The 20398-nt window shown below is 48.5% G+C and overlaps 1 protein-coding gene across 2 annotated transcripts in view; it reads right to left on the bottom strand.

Annotated features, from left to right (window-relative positions):
• The window catches only part of ACP2 (acid phosphatase 2, lysosomal), a 73555-nt gene that overhangs the window by 19078 nt on the left and 34079 nt on the right, over positions 1-20398 (bottom strand). For both annotated transcript variants that reach the window (XR_003941926.1, XM_030200900.1), the window contains exon 7: positions 30-162. Coding sequence is in view for 1 of the 2 variants with exons in the window: in XM_030200900.1 (XP_030056760.1) it covers positions 30-162 (133 nt within the window). In the remaining variant the exon portion in view is untranslated. The remainder of the gene's footprint in view (positions 1-29; positions 163-20398) is intronic.

Consider the following 20398-nt stretch of genomic DNA (forward strand, 5'->3'; position numbering starts at 1 on the left):
CTTACTCCCATGCTCTATCCTTTACTCACCCCCCTGCAGACGACCTTTTTCTGCCTGGTGCTGGATCCCAAAGAGGAACTTAAATCCAAAATCCTTCAGGTCCTTCAGGCGGTTCAGCACATCAGCTGTCACCCACGATGGCAGGGCCAGTTTGTGACTTTGCTGAAAAGAAAGCACAAGTGGAGCTAAAGCTGAGGGTAGAGGTCCATCCATTTCAGAGAGAGAACCATGGCCCCAAGATACACATGTATGGATGCAGCAAATTGGTCGAAGAAAATCCCTGCTCTTGACACACAGTGGGGAAAGAAGTTCATCTCACAGAAGACCACTGTCTTTAATATGGAGAAGGGAGAAGGATTCACTTCACAGAGAAAGCCTGTTTGTGTACACTTTAAGTCAGTGATGGCGAACCTATGACACGCGTGTCAGTACTGACACGCGTAGCCATTTTCGGTGACACGCGGAGAAGCAGCGGAGTTCCTTGAGCGCGACCTCCCTCTCCCGGTGAAATCACCCCCCCCCCCCCGGTGCATGTTTACCCGCTGGAGGGGGGTGCCGTGTGCGCTCCTATTGGCTCCCTCCCTGCTGCTCCCTCTGCCCCGGCTCCTGCACGGCCGTTAGGGGATCTTTGATCTCACTTCCGGCCGGCGGAGCAGAGAGCAGCGGAATGCCGTGGGGGACGCATCTCTGAGGGCCCTGTGATCACCATTACCCGCAACCATCATCCAATCTACTGTTCTGGGGTGTCGTGGATTTGTAATTGACCATCATTACTGAGATAGGTGAGGGGGAGGCTGGGAGAGGCGAGGGCATGTGCTATGGGTGCCGTTTCCCGCCATTAGAAATAGCGGCAGCCGTCTTAATTTACATAAGGTGGTCAGTTAGGCTAGTTAACCCCTAATTGCCTGCAGGGCTAACAGGCTATCTATAATTCTATCTTCTGTCACTGCCCCCCTGATGGAGAACCCAAAAAATAAAAAACCAAGGTTAAGTAAAGGAAGTGGTAGTAGCAGTAGCCGACCCTTTCAAGAGACATGGACCGAGATGTATGGCATTATAGAAAAAAATGGCAGATCATTTTGCGTTCTATGTACTGAAACGATAGTAAGCAGAACGTGGAATATAAATAGACATTTTGAAACTAATCATTCCCAGCTCTTGAAAAAAAGTGAGGATGAAAGGAAGGAATACATTTCCAGGCAGCTACACTTTTATAAGAGCCAATCTAATTCCATCCTTAAATTTGTAAAAGGTTCTACAAATTTAACATCTGCAAGTTTGAGCATTGCTCACTCCATAGCTCAGCATGGAAAAGCACTCAGTGAGGGAGAATTTATTAAAGAAACTCTCCTAAGATGTGCACCAGTTCTATTTCACGATATGCAGAATAAAGATGCAATTATTAAGAGAATATCTGAGTTACCAGGAAATTTGGAGTGCCTGGATCCGATTACCAGACACTTTTAGCACCCTGAAAAATATAGCAATGGCTTTACTCACAATTTTTCCCTCTACATACTTTTGTGAAACCTTATTCTCAACGTTAAATAATATCAAAACCAACAAAAGAAACAGATTGAAAGATGAAGTTAGTAGCGCTTGCTTGGGCTTGAAGTGTACAAAATACCAACCTTCAATTGAAGATTTAGCCTATGAAATTCAGCAACAAAAAAGTCACTAATAGGCAGATTAGTTAAAGAATTCCCCCTCCCCCTCACTTATCTTAGTTCACGGCACCCCACACAAGTTAAATAATATCAAGACCAACAAAAGAAACCGACTGACAGATGAACAAAGAAGTCACTAAGCAGGTAAGTTAAATAATTAGGTTTTGGTTTATTAAATACAGTTATATATTACAATTATACATTTTTGTTATTTAAACTATAAATATCGCGAAATTATGGTTTTTTTCTCGAAGTGACACACCACCCGAGTTATGCTCGGTTTTTTGGCGAATTTTGACACACCAAGCTCAAAAGGTTGCCCATCACTGCTTTAAGTGGATGATGGACAGTGAGAGAGATTAAAAGCGAAGACCCCTATCCCAAAGGGAAAAGAGGACTTTACACACATTTTTTTTTACCTCTGAGGAGAACAAAAAAGATCTGTCCTGGCAGATGGAATATACTGACAGAACACACACGAGCTAATCCAAGGGCAGGAACTGCTGCATATAGTCTATTAGGACTTTGTGGGCAACTGGAGAGCAAGTACAAGCTCAACACCATTGGATGACACCAGTATGTGAATATAAAAATAATAGTACTGAGACATGTAATGAAGTGAGTGGAAGCAGACATGGATTCTTCTTACTCTGGGGGTCCTCCGCTCAGGTTTCAGCTTTCCCAGTGCTTTCATTGAATTTGATGCCATAATTCTTACCCTCCGGCACTTCTTATCAAATTTTTGAACAAAAGCAAGGATCCGATGACCTCTCAAAACAACAAAAGAAAAAGACAAGCAGCGCTCTGACAGACAAGATGGTAGACCCGGCAGGGACAGCGATTTCTCAGTTCACCCCCTCCTGATATAACAGCAGCAGTAGCTAAAGCATTGGAGCCTAAATGGGTACAACTCTGCCCAGGTGCAATACTTAGAATCGCTATAGTCAGAGGTAACTTTTAGGACTGATTATTTAGAAAATCATGTGCCAGCAACAGAAGACGACATAAGCACGTAGACAGCTGACAATTTTTCATTTCAAACTTGGGTGTGTCAGCACTGTGACAAACTTGAAAATAGAATCTGTACAGAGAAAGATTCTTGTGGATTCTGGAATCTGTCTTGGACTCTCAAATATTACGCTTGTTGGAAACCTGGCTGAGTAAAGAACCAGTGCTAAGGGCTGGCCACAGCCCTTTCCGTGTGGGACATGAAGGGTTTAAACAAGCCTCGTATCATGGTGGAGAAATTTCACAATTATCAACATTGCCAGGCAGTGCAGGCCCACTATAGAAAAACGTGGGCATCTCTTACATTCGAAGGAGGTCTGATCTGAATTGACCAGGATTGTGGGGAAAAAAATGAAATATTTTGTACCCTGCCTTATTAAAAATATTTCATGCTGACAAATGGAAAACCTTTTCTGTCCTAGATCAGGCTCGAGCTTTTTTAGCTCACCTAAATACAATGGTTACTTCTCCATCTTCCCCCACTTTAGGACTTCAATTAGCTAGAGTGCCGTTGGTTTGTTGACTTGCATATTGGTGTCATATCCTATATAATAATTCTCACCTCCAACGTTCCATGCTTGGGACCGTGGGTCCCTGGCTGCAAGTGGTCTGCGAGGCAGACATGCAGGACGTGTTTCCCTACTCCTCCTACTGCCTCGGAATCAGCTGTCATCCCCCCCCCCCCCGCGCTATGGCCCCCTCGAAACCCACCCCTCCCGCGAACCTGTCGATCCTCCCCCCCCCCCGCTGGAACGTCGAAAACTGCCGCCGCCGCCGTTGTTGTACTACCTTCCCTTCCCTTCCCGTAGGTTGTTCAATCATCTTAGAAAGTTTAACTCCGTGCGTCTGACATCAAACGCACGGAGTTAAACTTTCTAAGAAGATGATTGAACAACCTACGGGAAGGGAAGGTAGCACAACAACGGCGGCGACGGTGGCGGCAGTTTTCGGCGTTCCGGGGTGGGGGGGATCGACAGGTTCGAGGGGGCCGTAGCACGGGGGGGGGGGGGATTGCCTGCCTAAGGCCTGTTTCCTTGCCTACAGAAACGGGCCTTTTTTACTAGTTTCTTATATTTTCTCTTTGTACACAGTTTCTGCAATCTGTTAACACCTTAGATGAGGTATTCATTTTTAAGTTGGGATTGTTGATCTGTGTTCCACCTATCATATGTGCTATCTTAGTGAGCTGGGGGACTGGGATGGGGGTGGGGGACCATCTATGCATCTAGAAGTGACTCCAGCAGGCATTCAACAAAGGCTGGATGCTGTAGCTTGGGGTTATTTTTGGTTGGGTGCGAGAGGGGAGAGGGATTAGTGGGGGTAATTTTAGTTCTCTTGTTTTCTATTGTAATACACCCTGAGGGACTTTCTCACTTTCTTTTCTATACTGTCTTGGTTCCTGTAAGGTAATATACTTTTGCCTTTAAAGCCATTTGGCGTGAAGGCTGGGCACGCTGATAGCACAGTTGTGCAGCGCTTCTTCTGTTACCCCCCCCCCCCCATAGGCAATCCCACTGGTTAATACCTGTAAAATAGCTTCTTGCAATTTGGCGGTGGTGAGGGTTACATCCACTATTAAGCAAACAAAAGTTTTGACTGCTTTGTGGAGGCATGTAATAGATATAGCTTGTTTACAAGCAATGTGCCTTACAGATGCTGAGCACCAGAAACTCCAACAGCGCTGGGTTAGGGATGTATTTTATTCATCTTCAGGAGGACATCATGGGGGAATGGCAATATTATTCCACAAAATATTAAATTATCAAGCACACCTGTTTAAAGATAATTGTGGGCGCTATCTCTGTCTTAAGGTGGGGGGCACAAGGGTGGGAATTCTAGCTACTGGTAGTTTATTGGCCTACACCCTATGTTTCCACTTTTTAGCCCTCCATCTTGCAGCAATTACTGCCATTCTGCCCATCTGATTTGGTGGTGGCTGGTGATCTAAATTTGGTAATGGATCCTGCTCTAGATCGTTAGGTGATCAGCTTGGGGAGGGGGTCCATAAGTCACCAAGAGATGGAATGTCGGCAAGCTTTGCTTTAGCGCTTGACCTGGTAGACCCATGGTGACTACTGCAACCTACTGAGCATGGTTATATGCATATCTCCAGGGCCCAAGGCACCAAGTGCAGATTAGATCACATACTGGTTAGACAATCTGTTTTTCTGCGTTCAATTTAAGGAAATAGACCCTGTAGAGATATCAGATCACGCCCTGGTTTGGGTTACTCTTGAGGCTCCTAGTCAATATCATCCTGGTCCTGGGTGGTGCTTCCCTTTTTTTATTTGGCTTCGCATCTTGCCTAAGCCTAGAGACTGGGCAGACTCTTACAGGCCAATCTCTTATAAATGTGGACATCAAAATTCTGTCTAAAATTTTAGCTACTAGATTAGCCACTCACTTACCCACCCTGATTGGCCCAGAACAGGTTGGATTTATCAAAGGTAGACACCCTGATTGGCCTGCAGGTTGGATTTATCAAAGGTAGCTACTCTGATTGGCTTGGAACACGTTGGATTTGTCAAAGGTAGACAATCTGTTCTTAATGTACGTAAAGTCTTGCTAGCTCTAAGTTATGGCAAGGTGCATGATATTCCCCTTTTGACTGTGAGTTTAGATGCAGAGAACTCATGTGACAAGGTTCTTTGGCCTCACTTGTTTGTGATTCTGCAGAGGGTGGGGCTTTGTGGGTGGTATCCACACATCATATTCTCATCCCATGGCACAAACATTAATCAACGGGGAATGCAATCCTTCTTTTCAGATAAGTCTCCCCTCTTGTTTCTTTTAGCTATGGAGCCATTATTGCAGGTTATAAATACAGACCCCTCTATACTGGGAATCTCCAAATTGGAGATCGAAATTAAGGCACCAGCTTTTGCAGATGATCTGTTGGTACTTTTAACAGACCTTCAATCAGCCCTACCTGGCCTATTACAGGTCATAGAGCTTTTCTTGGACAGACTTCTGGTTTTGTTGTTAATTTGGCAAAGTCTAGAGAGCTTTCCCCCCCCCCCCCCCTAATACTCCAATCTTCAAGAGTGGTTCCTTTCTTTTACAGTAGGAAGAGCAGACACTGCGCTACCTTGGAATATACTTACCTTAAGAATTTAGACATACTTTATTCTGTAAACAAAAAACCCTTAATAGAAGATTTAAAGGCATGGTTAAAATTATGGGCATCTTGCTCTCTGTCACTATGGGGCAGTATTTATTTAACATGATGCTAGCTCCCCGCTGGTTATACATATTTCAAATCTTATTTGAAGGGGAAAGATCTGAAGACATTAGAATTGTGTGTTGAATCTACACTGCCAGAGACTTAATTCAATCAATTTGGTTACATAGCATCTGGTGACTCATAGTTGTGCCCTTTAAACCAAATGTTCTGGATAGGGTACACAGCCGCCAAACATCATAGCACATGAAGACTTCATAGTGCTATGATGTTTGGCAGCTGTGTACCCTATCCAGAACATTTGGTTTAAAGGGCACAACCGTGTTACTGAGCACAGCAAATTAAAACAAAATAAAAATTGTATTAAAATAAGATTTGATCAGGTTATCTGGTGCAATAGAAAATTAGTTAAAATTTAATGCAAGAAGTGTAGAGTGATAAACTTGGGCTGCAGAAACCCAAAAGAGAGATACCGGATAGGAGGGGAGAGATTAGTAAGCTTGACACAGGAGAGAGACCTTGGGGTGTTGGTGTCTGAGGATCTAAAGGTGAAGAAACAATGCAACAAGGCAACTGCTGTGGCCAGAAAGATGCTAGGCTGTGTAGAGAGGGGCATAACCAGTAGAAGAAAGGAGGTGTTGATGCCCCTCTACAAGTTGTTGGTGAGGCCCCACATGGAGTATTGTGTTCAGTTTTGGAGGCCGTATCTTGCTAAAGATGTAAAAAGACTGGAAGCGGTGCAAAGAAAAACTACAAAAATGGTATGGGATTTGCGTTGCAAACTGTACGAGAGACTTGCTGACCTGAACATGTATACCTTGGAGGAAAGGCGAAACGGGTGGCATGATACAGATGTTCAAATATTTGAAAGGTATTAATCCGCAAATGCACCTTTTTTGGAGACGGGAAGGCGGTAGAACTAGAGGACATGAATTGAGGTTGAAGGGGGGCAGACTCTGGACTAATGTCAGCAAGTATATTTTCATGGAGAGGGTGGTGGATATGTGAAATGCCCTCCTACGGGAGGTGGTGATGAAAATGGTAATGGAATACAAACGTGCGTGGGAGAAACACAAAGGAATCCTGTTTAGAAGGAATGGTTCCATGGAACCTTAGCAGAGATTGGGTGGCGATGCTGGTAATTGGGAACAAAACGGGTGCTAAGCAGACTTCGACGGTCTACGCTCTGATTGTGACTGAATAGATAGGGATGGGCTGGAGTGTAAATTTTAAGGGGCTTCGACGTTAGCTTTAGAACTTAGTACAAGAACAGTACTGGGCAGACTTCTACGGTCTGTGCCCTGAGAAAGGCAAGGACAAATCAAACTCTGGTATACATATAAAGTAACACATACCATGTAAAATGAGTTTATCTTGTTTGGCAGACTGGATGGACCGTACATGTCTTTATCTGCCGTCATTTACTATGTTACTATGACTATGGGGAAGGTGGTACAGAGAACTTTTTGAAAGGATAAGACGCCCCAATTATCTCTACAAATTTTGCAAACCCCACGAGAGTACAGAGGTATGGGCATTTTAAACATTTAAGTATTTGACTTCGCAGGTGGGATGCATTATATAAATGACAGGTGGTGTGGTACCCAGCAATTCAATTTAACACCACTTGAAACCAGCCTGTTCCCTTCACTACATTTTAGTACCTTACTGCATACAGTAGGTGGGGTGGCACCAGGGATGTTTAAATCTTATCCATTTCTGAAGGTGGGGAGGGAAGTGAGGAGATGGATTTGTAACGTTATCACTTTTCTGCAGCAGCTACTCAATATCTTTCAATTTGCAACTAACCTGCCTTTCCTCCTTCGATGGGCCATAGTTTAGTTGCTGTTTGGGAGCGTAAGGGGATTAAGTATCTTTCACATGTACTTACAGAGGAGGAGAAAATAAAACCATTTGTTGATTTGCAAAGGGAATTTACATTGCCACACACTGATTATTTTACTTATAGAAAATTGCACCATTATATACAGTCCCTATCCTGGGTGGACATTATGGATGTGCATGAAACCCTTCAGGAAGTGTATACTTTGGGCCCAAACAACAAGTTCCTTTAACTTTTCATCATAGATACTTGTAGGATACCACAGAGGAGGTGGACTATGTGTGAGTGGCTGTGCAATGGTCACAGATTCAGCACAGCAACTGAAAATGTTTTTCTACACATTCACAAGAAACCACGCAATAGGCTTCAGCAGGAGACATTGTAGAAGTTTGCTTTTCGACTCTTCATTTCACCTAGACGTGCAGGTTTGCCTACAAAAGGACATTGCCCTAAATGCTGTGCAAGAGCAACCACACTAGGGCATATGTTTTGGACATGCCCGGTGGTATCGGACTTTTGGAGACAAGTGCTGGGAACTGTGCGTCAGCTATGGACTTAAGTGGCCTTACATCCTCATGTACTTTTCAATTGCTCTCAATACCAAACCCTTTGCTGCCAGACTTTAAAGGATTTTTGTGGAAGGCGGTCTTTTTTTTATCTGAAATCTCTTGGTGAACTGGATAGGAGATGCCTGCATTTCCATACAGCAATGGAGAGCATTTATGATCCATCAAATGCGGTTGAAGTGTTTATCTGTTCAAGATTTCTCCCATTTGACAGGACAAGTTCAGATGATGTGGGAAAGACCACCTTGGGACTGGAAACACAGAAGAGCAGTACTGGAACGCTGGACTGGAGTAGTACAAGGCAGGCAACTGGAACAGACGAAACAGGAACAGCGTCACCTGCACTTAGCCACCGTTCCTCCGGAGTTGAGCTCCGAAGTGCAGGTGGCTGGCAGGACTTGCAGGATACGCAGGAACTGAAGATCCAGAGGACCCACCCTGGGTCTGGGATACACGAGGGCGACAGGGCACGGAACTAGACTCGTGTGCTGCTGCACAGCCACTAGCAAGACCCAGAAGACAGACCAAGGAACACAAGGCGTACAGAAGCTAGCAGGAGCAAGGACTAGGGCAGCAACACACTAGGCAGAACGGGGATCCGGGAATACCCACAGGGTAAACTCTCTAGCTAGGTGGAGACAGGATACAGGAATAACCACCCAGGAAATACACACTAGCTAGACAGATACAGGATTCAGGATATACAAGCAGGGTAGGCACACAGGCTAGGCAAGGCAGGACTTAGGGTAAAGAGAGCAAACCAGGAATAACAGGCCAAGGGTCTGAAGCCACAGCCGTTCCACACACTGACTGGGGAACCCACAAAGGCTGAGGCTTCGCATACAGACAGAGAACAAACCCGGACAAAGGCTTTACCCCAACCCAGGGTTAGCCAGGAACAGAGGCTTCACCCCAAACACAGGGTAAGCCAGGAAGGACCCGCAGTCCACAGACAGACAGTGGCAGGGAAGACCCCCCCACGGAAGGCCAACAGAGACACAGACACAGAAAGAAACTGGGCTGGAACCCAGAGAGAGGCTAAGCAGTAGTGCAGCAGACACTTACTAACCTAGCCTGGCCTAAGAGCATAACACTTATGCAAAAGGCCCTGCACAGCACTTCCTTATGAAGGCTCTCACTGATGAGTCACCAGCAGCAGGACAGAAGCAGGAAGTACACTGACCCCAAAGAGAGGCTTGACACAAATAGGAAGTGAGCCCACAGGAAAGACAAGCAGGAGCCATCTTGGAAGCTGGCACAGAGCTGGTGGCAGCCATCTTAGATGCTGGCTCCCTAGAGAGACATAGCCCACACAGGTGAGGTCTAGTGAAGCAATCAGGTTCATGCTGGAAGCAGCCAGCACACCAGGACAGAGACAAGACTAACACAAACACAGACAGAAGCCAGCAGAGCTGCTGACCCCCAGAAAGAAGGTAAGGCTGAGGGTGGTCACGGCCACAGACGTGACAAGAGTAGAAAAAGGGATTCCCCAGGGGTCTGTGCTGGGAACGCTGCATTTTAACATGTTTATAAATGATCTAGAGATGGGAGTAACTAGTGAGGTAATTAAATGTGCTGACAACACAAAGTTATCAAATCGCAAGAGGATTGTGAAAAATTACAAAAGGACCTTACGAGATTGGGAGACTGGGCATCTAAATGGCAGATGATGTTTAATTTGAGCAAGTGCAAAGTGAGGCATGTGAGAAAGAGGAACCTGAATTATAGTTATGTAATGCAAGGTTCCACGTTAGGAGTCACCGACCAGGAAAGGGATCTAGGTGTAGTCGTTGATGGTATATTGAAACCCTCTGCTCAGTGTGTGGCAGCAGCTAAGAAAGCAAATAGAATGTTAGGTATTATTAGGAAAGGAATGGAAAACAAAAATGAGGATGTTATAATGCCTTTGTGTCATTCCATGATGCGACTGCATCTTGAATACTGTGTTCAATTCTGGTCACTTCATCTCAAAAAAAGATATAGTGGAATTAGAAAAGGTACAGAGAAGGGCGACGAAAATGATAAAGGGGATGGGAAGACTTTCCTATGAGGAAAGGCTAAAGCGGCTAGGGCTCTTCAGCTTGGAGAAAAGACGGCAGAGAGGAGATATGATAGAGGTCTATAAAATAATGGAGTAGAACGGGTAGACATGAATTGCTTGTTTACCCTTTCCAAAAATACTAGGACTAGGGAGCACGCAATGAAGCTACAAAGTAATAAATTTTAAAACAAATCAGAGCAAATATTTCTTCACTAAACGTGTAATTAAATTCCTGGAATTCGCTGCCAGAGCATCTACTAAAAGCGGTTAACTTAGCGGGGTTTAAAAAAGGTTCAGATGGCTTCCTAAAGTCCATAGACCATTATTAAAATGGACTTGGGAAAAATCCACTGCTTATTTCTAGAATAAGCAGCATAAAATGTATTGTACTATTTTGGGATCTTGCCAGGTACTTGTGACCTGGATTGGCCACTGTTGGAAACAGGATGCTGGGTTCATGGACCTTCGGTCTGTCCCAGTATGGCAATACTTATGTGCTTATGGATACTGAGCACATGTTTTTGATTGTGTTGGAACATTAATATTGACTAATGATGAGTTGTAGCCTATAAGCTCTATAAACATGTTAGCTAGACATTTTGAAGTCCATTTACAATTATTTATATTAATTTAAAAACTTTTTTGTAGTTTTGAAATCTTGTTATTTATATTTGACTTTATTGTTGATCACCAGTATGTGGCTACCTTATGCTGCTATCCCCAGAGAACCTCTGTTACAGGTAAGCAACTTTGCTTTCAGTCCTGTTTTAGGTTCATTTTGTACAAGAAATGGCAGCTATTATGGAGGCAGCACCTGTCTGTGTCCGAGTACAAACAAACAGACACACACGTCTCATACAGTCTGTCACCCTGGGATGCACCTTATCTTGTCTTCCATAGCCAGTCCCTAAACAGACATGCATGACTTTGCAAATGGAGGAAGTGTGACAAAAGGAGAAATTAGGTCTTACCTCATAGTATTCTTTCCACTATTGCAGAACCTGTGGAAAGGGTATGATACATACCTGTAGCAGTTGTTCTCCGAGGACAGCAGGCTGATTGTTCTCACGACTGGGTGACGTCCGCGGCAGCCCCACCAACCGGAAAAAAGCTTCGCGGGACGGTCGGCACGCAGGGCACGCCCACCGCGCATGCGCGGCCGTCTTCCCGCCCGTGCGCGACCGCTCCCGCCAGTTGAATAACTAGCAAAAGATGAAACACACAACTCCAAAGGGGAGGAGGGAGGGTAGGTGAGAACAATCAGCCTGCTGTCCTCGGAGAACAACTGCTACAGGTATGTATCATACCCTTTCTCCGAGGACAAGCAGGCTGCTTGTTCTCACGACTGGGGTATCCCTAGCTCTCAGGCTCACTCAAAACAAGAACCCAGGTCAATTGAACCTCGCAACGGCGAGTTTACAACAGAAATTGACCTACGAAGAACAACTAACTGAGAGTGCAGCCTGACCAGAATAAATTCGGGTCCTGGAGGGTGGAGTTGGATTTACACCCCAAACAGATTCTGCAGCACCGACTGCCCGAACCGACTGTCGCGTCGGGTATCCTGCTGGAGGCAGTAATGTGATGTGAATGTGTGGACAGATGACCACGTCGCAGCCTTGCAAATCTCTTCAATAGTGGCTGACTTCAAGTGGGCCACTGACGCTGCCATGGCTCTAACACTATGAGCCGTGACATGACCCTCAAGAGTCAGCCCAGCCTGGGCGTAAGTGAAGGAAATGCAATCTGCTAGCCAATTGGAGATGGTGCGTTTCCCGACAGCGACCCCTAGCCTGTTAGGGTCGAAAGAAACAAACAATTGGGCGGACTGTCTGTGGGGCTGTGTCCGCTCCAAGTAGAAGGCCAATGCTCTCTTGCAGTCCAATGTGTGCAACTGACGTTCAGCAGGGCGGGTATGCGGCCTGGGGAAGAATGTTGGCAAGACAATTGACTGGTTAAGATGGAACTCCGACACCACCTTCGGCAGGAACTTTGGGTGGGTGCGGAGCACTACTCTGTTGTGATGAAATTTGGTATATGGAGCATGAGCTACTAGGGCTTGAAGCTCACTGACCCTACGAGCTGAAGTAACTGCCACCAAGAAAATGACCTTCCAGGTCAAGTACTTCAGATGGCAGGTATTCAGTGGCTCAAAAGGAGGTTTCATCAGCTGGGTGAGGACGACGTTGAGATCCCATGACACTGTAGGAGGCTTGATAGGGGGCTTTGACAAAAGCAAGCCTCTCATGAATCGAACGACCAAAGGCTCTCCAGAGATGGCTTTACCTTCCACACGATAATGGTAAGCACTAATCGCACTGAGGTGATTCCTTACTGAGTTGGTCTTGAGGCCAGACTCTGATAAGTGTAGAAGGTATTCAAGCAGGTTCTGTGCAAGGCAAGAACGAGGTTCTAGGGCCTTGCTCTCACACCAAACGACAAACCTCCTCCACTTGAAAAAGTAACTCTTCTTAGTGGAATCCTTCCTAGAGGCAAGCAAGACCCAGGAGACACCCTCAGACAGACCCAACGCAGCGAAGTCTACGCCCTCAACATCCAGGCCGTGAGAGCCAGGGATTGAAGGTTGGGGTGCAGCAACGCTCCGTCGTTCTGCGAAATGAGAGTCTGAAAACACTCCAATCTCCACGGTTCTTCGGAGGACAACTCCAGAAGAAGAGGGAACCAGATCTGACGGGGCCAAAAGGGCGCTATCAGAATCATGGTGCTGCGGTCTTGCTTGAGCTTCAGTAAGGTCTTCCCCACCAAAGGTATGGGAGGATAAGCATACAGGAGGCCGGTCCCCCAATGAAGGAGAAAGGCATCTGACGCTAGCCTGCCGTGTGTCTGAAGTCTGGAACAGAACAGAGGCAGCTTGTGGTTGGTCTGAGAGGCGAAAAGATCCACCGAGGGGGTGCCCCACTCTCGGAAGATCTTGCGTACCACTCTGGAATGGAGCGACCACTCGTGCGGTTGCATGACTCTGCTCAGTCTGTCGGCCAGACTGTTGTTTACGCCTGCCAGGTATGTGGCTTGGAGAAGCATGCTGTGCTGGCATGCCCAGCGCCACATCCCGACGGCTTCCTGACACAGGGGGCGAGATCCGGTGCCCCCCTGCTTGTTGACGTAAAACATTGCAACCTGATTGTCTGTCCGAATTTGGATAATTTGGTAGGACAGCCGATCTCTGAAAGCCTTCAGTGCGTTCCAGATCGCTCGGAGCTCCAGGAGGTTGATCTGCAGATCCTTTTCCTGGAGGGACCACATACCCTGGGTGTGCAGCCCATCGACATGAGCTCCCCACCCCAGGCGAGAGGCATCCGTCGTCAGCACTTTCGTGGGCTGTGGAATTTGAAATGGACGTCCCAGTGTCAAACTGGTCCGAATGGTCCACCAGAGCAGTGAAGTGCGGCAGCTGGTGGAGAGGCGGATGACATCTTCTAGATTCCCGGTGGCTTGGAACCACTGGGAAGCTAGGGTCCATTGAGCAGATCTCATGTGAAGACGAGCCATGGGAGTCACATGAACTGTGGAGGCCATATGACCCAGAAGTCTCAACGTCTGCCGAGCTGTGATCTGCTGGGACGCTCTGGTCTGCGAAGCCAGGGCCAGGAGATTGGCGGCCTTCGCTTCGGGAAGAAAGGCCCGAGCCGTCTGGGTATTCAGCAGCGCTCCTATGAATTCCAGAGACTGGGACGGTTGGAGATGGGACTTTGGGTAATTTATCACAAACCCCAGCAGCTCCAGAAGTTGAATAGTGCACTGCATGGACCGGAGGGCTCCTGCCTCCGAGGTGTTCTTGACCAGCCAATCGTCGAGATATGGGAACACGTGCACTCCCAGCTTGCGTAGGTAGGCCGCTACCACCACGAGGCACTTGGTAAACACTCGTGGGGCAGAGGCGAGCCCAAATGGCAGCACACAATACTGAAAGTGGCGTGCGCCCAGGCGGAATCTGAGATACTGTCTGTGAGCTGGCAGTATCGGTATGTGAGTATATGCGTCCTTTAAATCCAGGGAACATAGCCAATCGTTTTTCTGAATCATTGGCAGAAGGGTGCCCAAGGAAAGCATCCTGAACTTTTCTTTGACCAGGAATTTGTTCAGGCCTCTCAGGTCTAGGATGGGACGCATCCCCCCTGTTTTCTTTTCCACAAGGAAGTACCTGGAATAGAATCCCTGCCCTTCCTGCCCGGGTGGTACGGGCTCGACCGCATTGGCGCTGAGAAGGGCGGAGAGTTCCTCTGCAAGTACCTGCTTGTGATGGGAGCTGAAAGACTGAGCTCCCGGAGGACAATTTGGAGGCAGGGAGGCCAAATTCAGGGCGTATCCGCACCGCACTATTTGGAGAACCCACTGGTCGGAGGTTATGAGAGGCCACCTTTGGTGAAAAAAATTTTAACCTCCCTCCGACCGGCAGATCGTCCGGTACGGACACTTGTAGGGCGGCTATGTTCCCGTGGATCCAGTCAAAAGCCCGTCCCCGGCTTTTGCTGTGGAGGCGCAGGGGGCTGCTTAGGCGCACGCTGTTGACGGGAACGAGCGCGCTGGGGCTGTCCCTGTGCCTGACGAGGCCTTCGGGCCGGCTGGTTGTACCTACGCTTTGCAAAAGAATAGGGTGCAGCCTGCCGTGCCCGGGAAAAACGCCCACCAGTGGGGGCGGATGCTGAAGGCGCCCGGTGGGAGAGCTTGTCGAGAGCGGTTTCCCGCTGATGCAGTTGGTCCACCATCTGCTCGACCTTCTCACCGAAAATGTTATCCCCCCGGCAAGGGACGTCGGCCAGTCTCTGCTGGGTGCGGTTGTCCAGGTCAGAGGCGCGCAGCCATGAGAGCCTGCGCATCACTATACCTTGGGCCGCAGCACGAGATGCCACGTCACAGGTGTCAAAAATACCCCTGGACAGGAACTTTCTGCATGCCTTCAGCTGCCTGACCACCTCCTGATAAGGCCTGGACTGCTCCGGCGGGAGCTTCTCGACCAGGTCCGCCAGCTGTTGCACATTGGTCCGCATGTGGATGCTCATATAGAGCAGGTATGACTGGATGCGGGTCACGAGCATGGAGGATTGGTAGGCCTTCCTCCCAAACGAGTCCAGAGTGCGAGACTCCCGCCCCGGGGGCGCCGAGGCGGTATCCCTCGAACTCCGTGCCCTCTTGAGAGCAGAATCCACGACCGCTGAGTCATGGGGCAACTGGGGCCGCATGAGCTCTGGGTCGGAGTGGATCCTGTACTGGGACTCTGCTTTCTTGGGAATGGTGGGGTTAGTTAACGGTCTCACCCAGTTCCGGAGCAGCGTCTCCTTCAGGACATTGTGCAGCGGCACCGTGGAGGACTCTCTAGGTGGTGATGGATAGTCGAGGACCTCGAGCATCTCGGCCCTCGGCTCTTCCACAGAGACCACGGGGAAGGGAATGGTGATCGACATATCCCGCACAAAGGAGGCAAAGGAGAGGCTCTCAGGAGGTGAGAGCTTCCTCTCCGGTGAAGGCGTGGGGTCCGAGGGAAGGCCCGTAGACTCCTCTGAGGAGAAATATCTAGGGTCCTCCTCTTCCCCCCACGAGTCCTCATCCTCGGTATCGGACATTAGCTCATGTAGCTGAGTCCTGTACCGGGCCCGGCTCGACGTCGAGGCACCGAGGTCTCGGTGTCGTCGAGCGGTGGACTCCCGCGCCGGCGGGGACGGAGCTCCCTCCATCGACGTCGACGGGGACTCCACCTGCGTAGCAGTCGAGACCGGCACCGCAAGCGGCAGCGGTGTCGACAGCTCCGGCGCTGGGCTAGAGCTCGCCGGCGCCACAGTCATCGGCGCCGAGGGCGCAAGCACCCCCGGCGCCGGCACAGCCTGGCGCATCAGCCCTTCCAGGATCCCCGGAAGGATGGCTCTGAGGCACTCGTCCAGGCCCGCTGCCGGGAAAGGCGGTGGGGCCGGTAAGGGTGTCGGTGCCGGAAGCTGCTGGGAGCCAGGAGACGGCACCGAGGTGCCGGAACCCCGACGCGTCGGTACCTCCACAACCGACGGGGACCTCTCCTCTCGACGATGACGCTTCGGCGTCTACTCCTCTTCAGGATGCACCGAGGGCGTCCGGTGACGACGCTTTTTGTCCTTCTTTCGATGCACGTCACCGGCGCCGGAGGGCATGGAAGAGGAGGAGGTCGATCCCCCTCGGTCTCGAGGCACCGGGTCAGACAGGGTTCGGTCCCGTGGCTCACGAGCTGAGGGAGTGACCGGGGCCGACTGCCCACGCGGCCTCTCAACCCCACTCTCACCGGCGGACCGGCGGGCCGACGGGACCTGTTCTCCTGGGGTCGCTGCCATCGGTGCCGATGTCTCGGGCATCGATACCGGTACCGAAGAACCGGCCTTCGATACCGATGCCGTCGAGGTCGACGTCGAGGGGCCGGCGCAAGTTCCAAAAAGACGGTCCCGCAGAACTTGCCTCGCAACCTGAGTCCGTTTCCGGAGACCGAGACACAAAGCACACGACTTGAGATTGTGCTCCAGCCCGAGGCACTGGAGGCACCAAGCGTGGGTGTCGGTCTGCGAGATCGGCCGGCCGCAGCGACCACACTTTTTAAATCCACTCGGGACCTTCGAGGACATCGACGGAAAAATCGCGTCGGCGAAGTCAAAGTCATCAATGGTGGCTAAAATCACACCACGAAAAAATAAACGACCGAGCGACCACTAGGCCGCAATGTAGCGTCCCCGCTGGAAGCGAGGGAAAAGGGGAGCGCGTGCTCCACACGCGCAGTCTTTTTTTTTTTTTTTGTAAAAAGAAAGGTAAAAAAAAAGGAAATTAAATTAAATTAACGAAGCGCGATCCGCGTATACGCGATCGCAAGAATCCGGCGGCTGAAGTAGAGAGAGCGGCAAAGCACGACTCTCTCCAGGCGCGGAAAAAAAGGAACTGGCGGGAGCGGTCGCGCACGGGCGGGAAGACGGCCGCGCATGCGCGGTGGGCGTGCCCTGCGTGCCGACCGTCCCGCGAAGCTTTTTTCCGGTTGGTGGGGGCTGCCGCGGACGTCACCCAGTCGTGAGAACAAGCAGCCTGCTTGTCCTCGGAGAATAGTTGTGTCCATCAACCAGCAGGTGGAGATAGAGAACTGAAAACTGAGTTAAGACATCTCTCTCTTGGCATGTAGTACAGCTCCTTAGTAATTACGCAGACAAGCAGTAAGAAGACACTCGGAATAAACACAACAACCTTAAACAACTCGCTAACCTAACCAGACAAGCAAATATGTATGGAGCTCTCTCATTGCTGGACAACTTGTAGAGAACAAGAGATATAAAGCAAGCACCATGCAAGGTGACAGTCGTTATTTGACTCATTACTTCACACCCACTAAATATCTCAGAAACCTTGGGTGGGCCTCTAAAATAGTGGGAAGGACTAATGGAAAAAAAATCAGGTAAGACCTAATTTTTCCTTCCATTACGTAGCTTCCCACTATTCCAGAACCTGTGGGATATTCAAATGTAATCCCTATAGTGATTGGGATGCTGGCACTGCCATTGCACAACAACATCCACCCTATATTGCTTGGTAAAGGTATGCAGCATTGACCGCTTCGCCACTAAACACCTGCTTCAGTGGCTCAGCCTTCACAGTGGTGAGAGGGTGCTTTGCTCTCACCTCTGCAAGGCCACTGGCACTACTGCAAGTTTAAATGCAACAACACGTACTGGTGGCAAAGCATGAAGGAGAGCATAGTAGTGAGCGCAAAGCAACATGCTCTCACCACTGTAAAAGACAGAGCTGATGCCGGAGGAAGAGAGGGACATCAAGCAACAGCCAGCTCAGGGTGCCACAATTCCTTGAGCCAGCCCCGTGAACAAACTAAACATGCTAAACTGAGCATGTGCAAGCCTCTTTCTCATGGTTCAGCCCCCCTTGCTGTAAACTGGATAAAAAGCAAGTCTGGCACATTGAGTTAGTTGTCAGTACTGAGGTCAGAAGTTGCAAAGAATAAAAATGAATTTCAAGAGAAGAGAAAAAACAACCAAAAAAACTAAAGTATGTGCCTTAAAGATCTGCCAAGGGGAAGGACCAGCATCATAAAACACCTCAGCCTGTCCCAATACATATGCCACAGAGGCAGAAAGGAAAATCTGCTATCCTGACTAACAATGGGCAACAGTCAACAAGAAGATTTTAGATACATTGGAGGCTGAGGAAATATGTGGAAAAGCAAAAGGCTATACTGACAAAGGTATTAATGGGACTGGAGTAGATTCAGTTTTTCATAAACACTTTCAGCAAAATGTAAGTGGACAAAGGCATGGCCCCAGATGAGATACTTCCCAGGATTTTAAGGGAGCTCAGAGAGGTTCTGGTGGATTCTCCTAAAGATTTGCTTATTCGTTCCTTGGAGACACAAGAGATTCCACAGGATTTGAGAAAGCAGTGAACTGGATTAGACATTGGTGGACTGACAGATGGTAGTGGTAAACAGAATTCATGCAGAAGAAAAAAATGAGTAATGGAGTGCCCCAGGGATCCATCCTAGGGCTGATTCTGTTTAGTGTCTTTGTGAGGGACATTGCCAAAGGGTTAGCAGGAAAGGTTTGCCTGTTGTATATGACATCAAGATTTGCAACTGAGTTAATAAATTACCCACCGGACTGTTGGAGGAGTATTACTACTACTACTATTTAGCATTTCTATAGCGCTACAAGGCGTACGCAGCGCTGCACAAACATAGAAGACAGTCCCTGCTCAAAGAGCTTACAATCTAATAGACAAAAAAAAAAAATAATAAAGTAATCAAATCAATTAATGTGAACGGGAAGGAAGAGAGGAGGGTAGGTGGAGGCGAGTGGTTACAAGTGGTTACGAGTCAAAAGCAATGTTAAAGAGGTGGGCTTTCAGTCTAGATTTAAAGGTGGCCAAGGATGGGGCAAGACGTAGGGGGCTCAGGAAGTTTATTGCAGGCGTAGGGTGCAGCGAGACAGAAGGCGTGAAGTCTGGAGTTGGCAGTAGTAGAGAAGGGAACAGATAAGAAGGATTTATCCATGGAGTGGGGTGTAGGGAAGGACGAGTGTGGAGAGATACTGGGGAGCAGCAGAGTGAGTACATTTATAGGTTAGTAGAAGAAGTTTGAACAGGATGTGAAAACGGATAGGGAGCCAGTGAAGGGTCTTGAGGAGAGGGGTAGTATAAGTAAAGCGACCCTGGCGGAAGACGAGACGGGCAGCAGAGTTTTGAACTGACTGGAGAGGGGAGAGGTGACTAAGTGGGAGGCCAGCAAGAAGCAAATTGCAGTAGTCTAAACGAGAGGTGACAAGGGTGTGGATGAGGTTTTGGTAGAGTGCTCGGAAAGAAAGGGGCGGATTTTACGGATGTTGTAAAGAAAGAAACGACAGGTCTTGGCAATCTGCTGGATATGAGCAGAGAAGGAGAGAGGAGTCAAAGATGACCCCAAGGTTTCGAGCTGAGGAGACAGGGAGAATGAGAGAGCCATCAACAGAAATAGAAAACGAGGGGAGTGGGGAGGTGGGTTTGGGGGGGAAAATGAGAAGCTCGGTTTTGGTCATATTTAATTTCAGGTGGCGTTGAGACATCCAGACAGCAATGTCAGACAAGCACGCTGAAACTTTGGTTTGGATGCAAGGTGAGATATCAGGGGTAGAAAGGTAGATTTGGGAGTCATCAGCATAGAGATGGTAGGAAAAGCCATGGGATGAGATTAATGAACCAAGGGAAGAAGTGTAGATAGAAAAGAGGAGGGGACCAAGAACAGAACCCTGAGGTACGCCGACAGGCAGAGGGATAAAAGTAGAAGAGGATCCACCAGAGTGAACACTAAAGGTGCGGAGGGAGAGGTAGGAAGAGAACCAGGAAAGGACAGAGCCCTGGAATCCAAGTGAGGACAGGGTATCGAGAAGTATGCTGTGATCGACAGTGTCAAAAGCAGCGGAAAGATCAAGAAGAATGATGATGGAATATTGACCTCTGGATTTAGCCAGTAATAGGTCATTGGAGACTTTAGTAAGAGCAGTTTTGGTTGAGTGGAGAGGGCGAAAACCAGATTGTAGTGGGTCAAGAATAGCATGTGAGGAGAGAAAATCAAGGCAGCGGCGGTGAACAGCA

Source organism: Microcaecilia unicolor, chromosome 4, assembly GCF_901765095.1.
Source record: "Microcaecilia unicolor chromosome 4, aMicUni1.1, whole genome shotgun sequence".
NCBI lineage: Eukaryota > Metazoa > Chordata > Amphibia > Gymnophiona > Siphonopidae > Microcaecilia > Microcaecilia unicolor.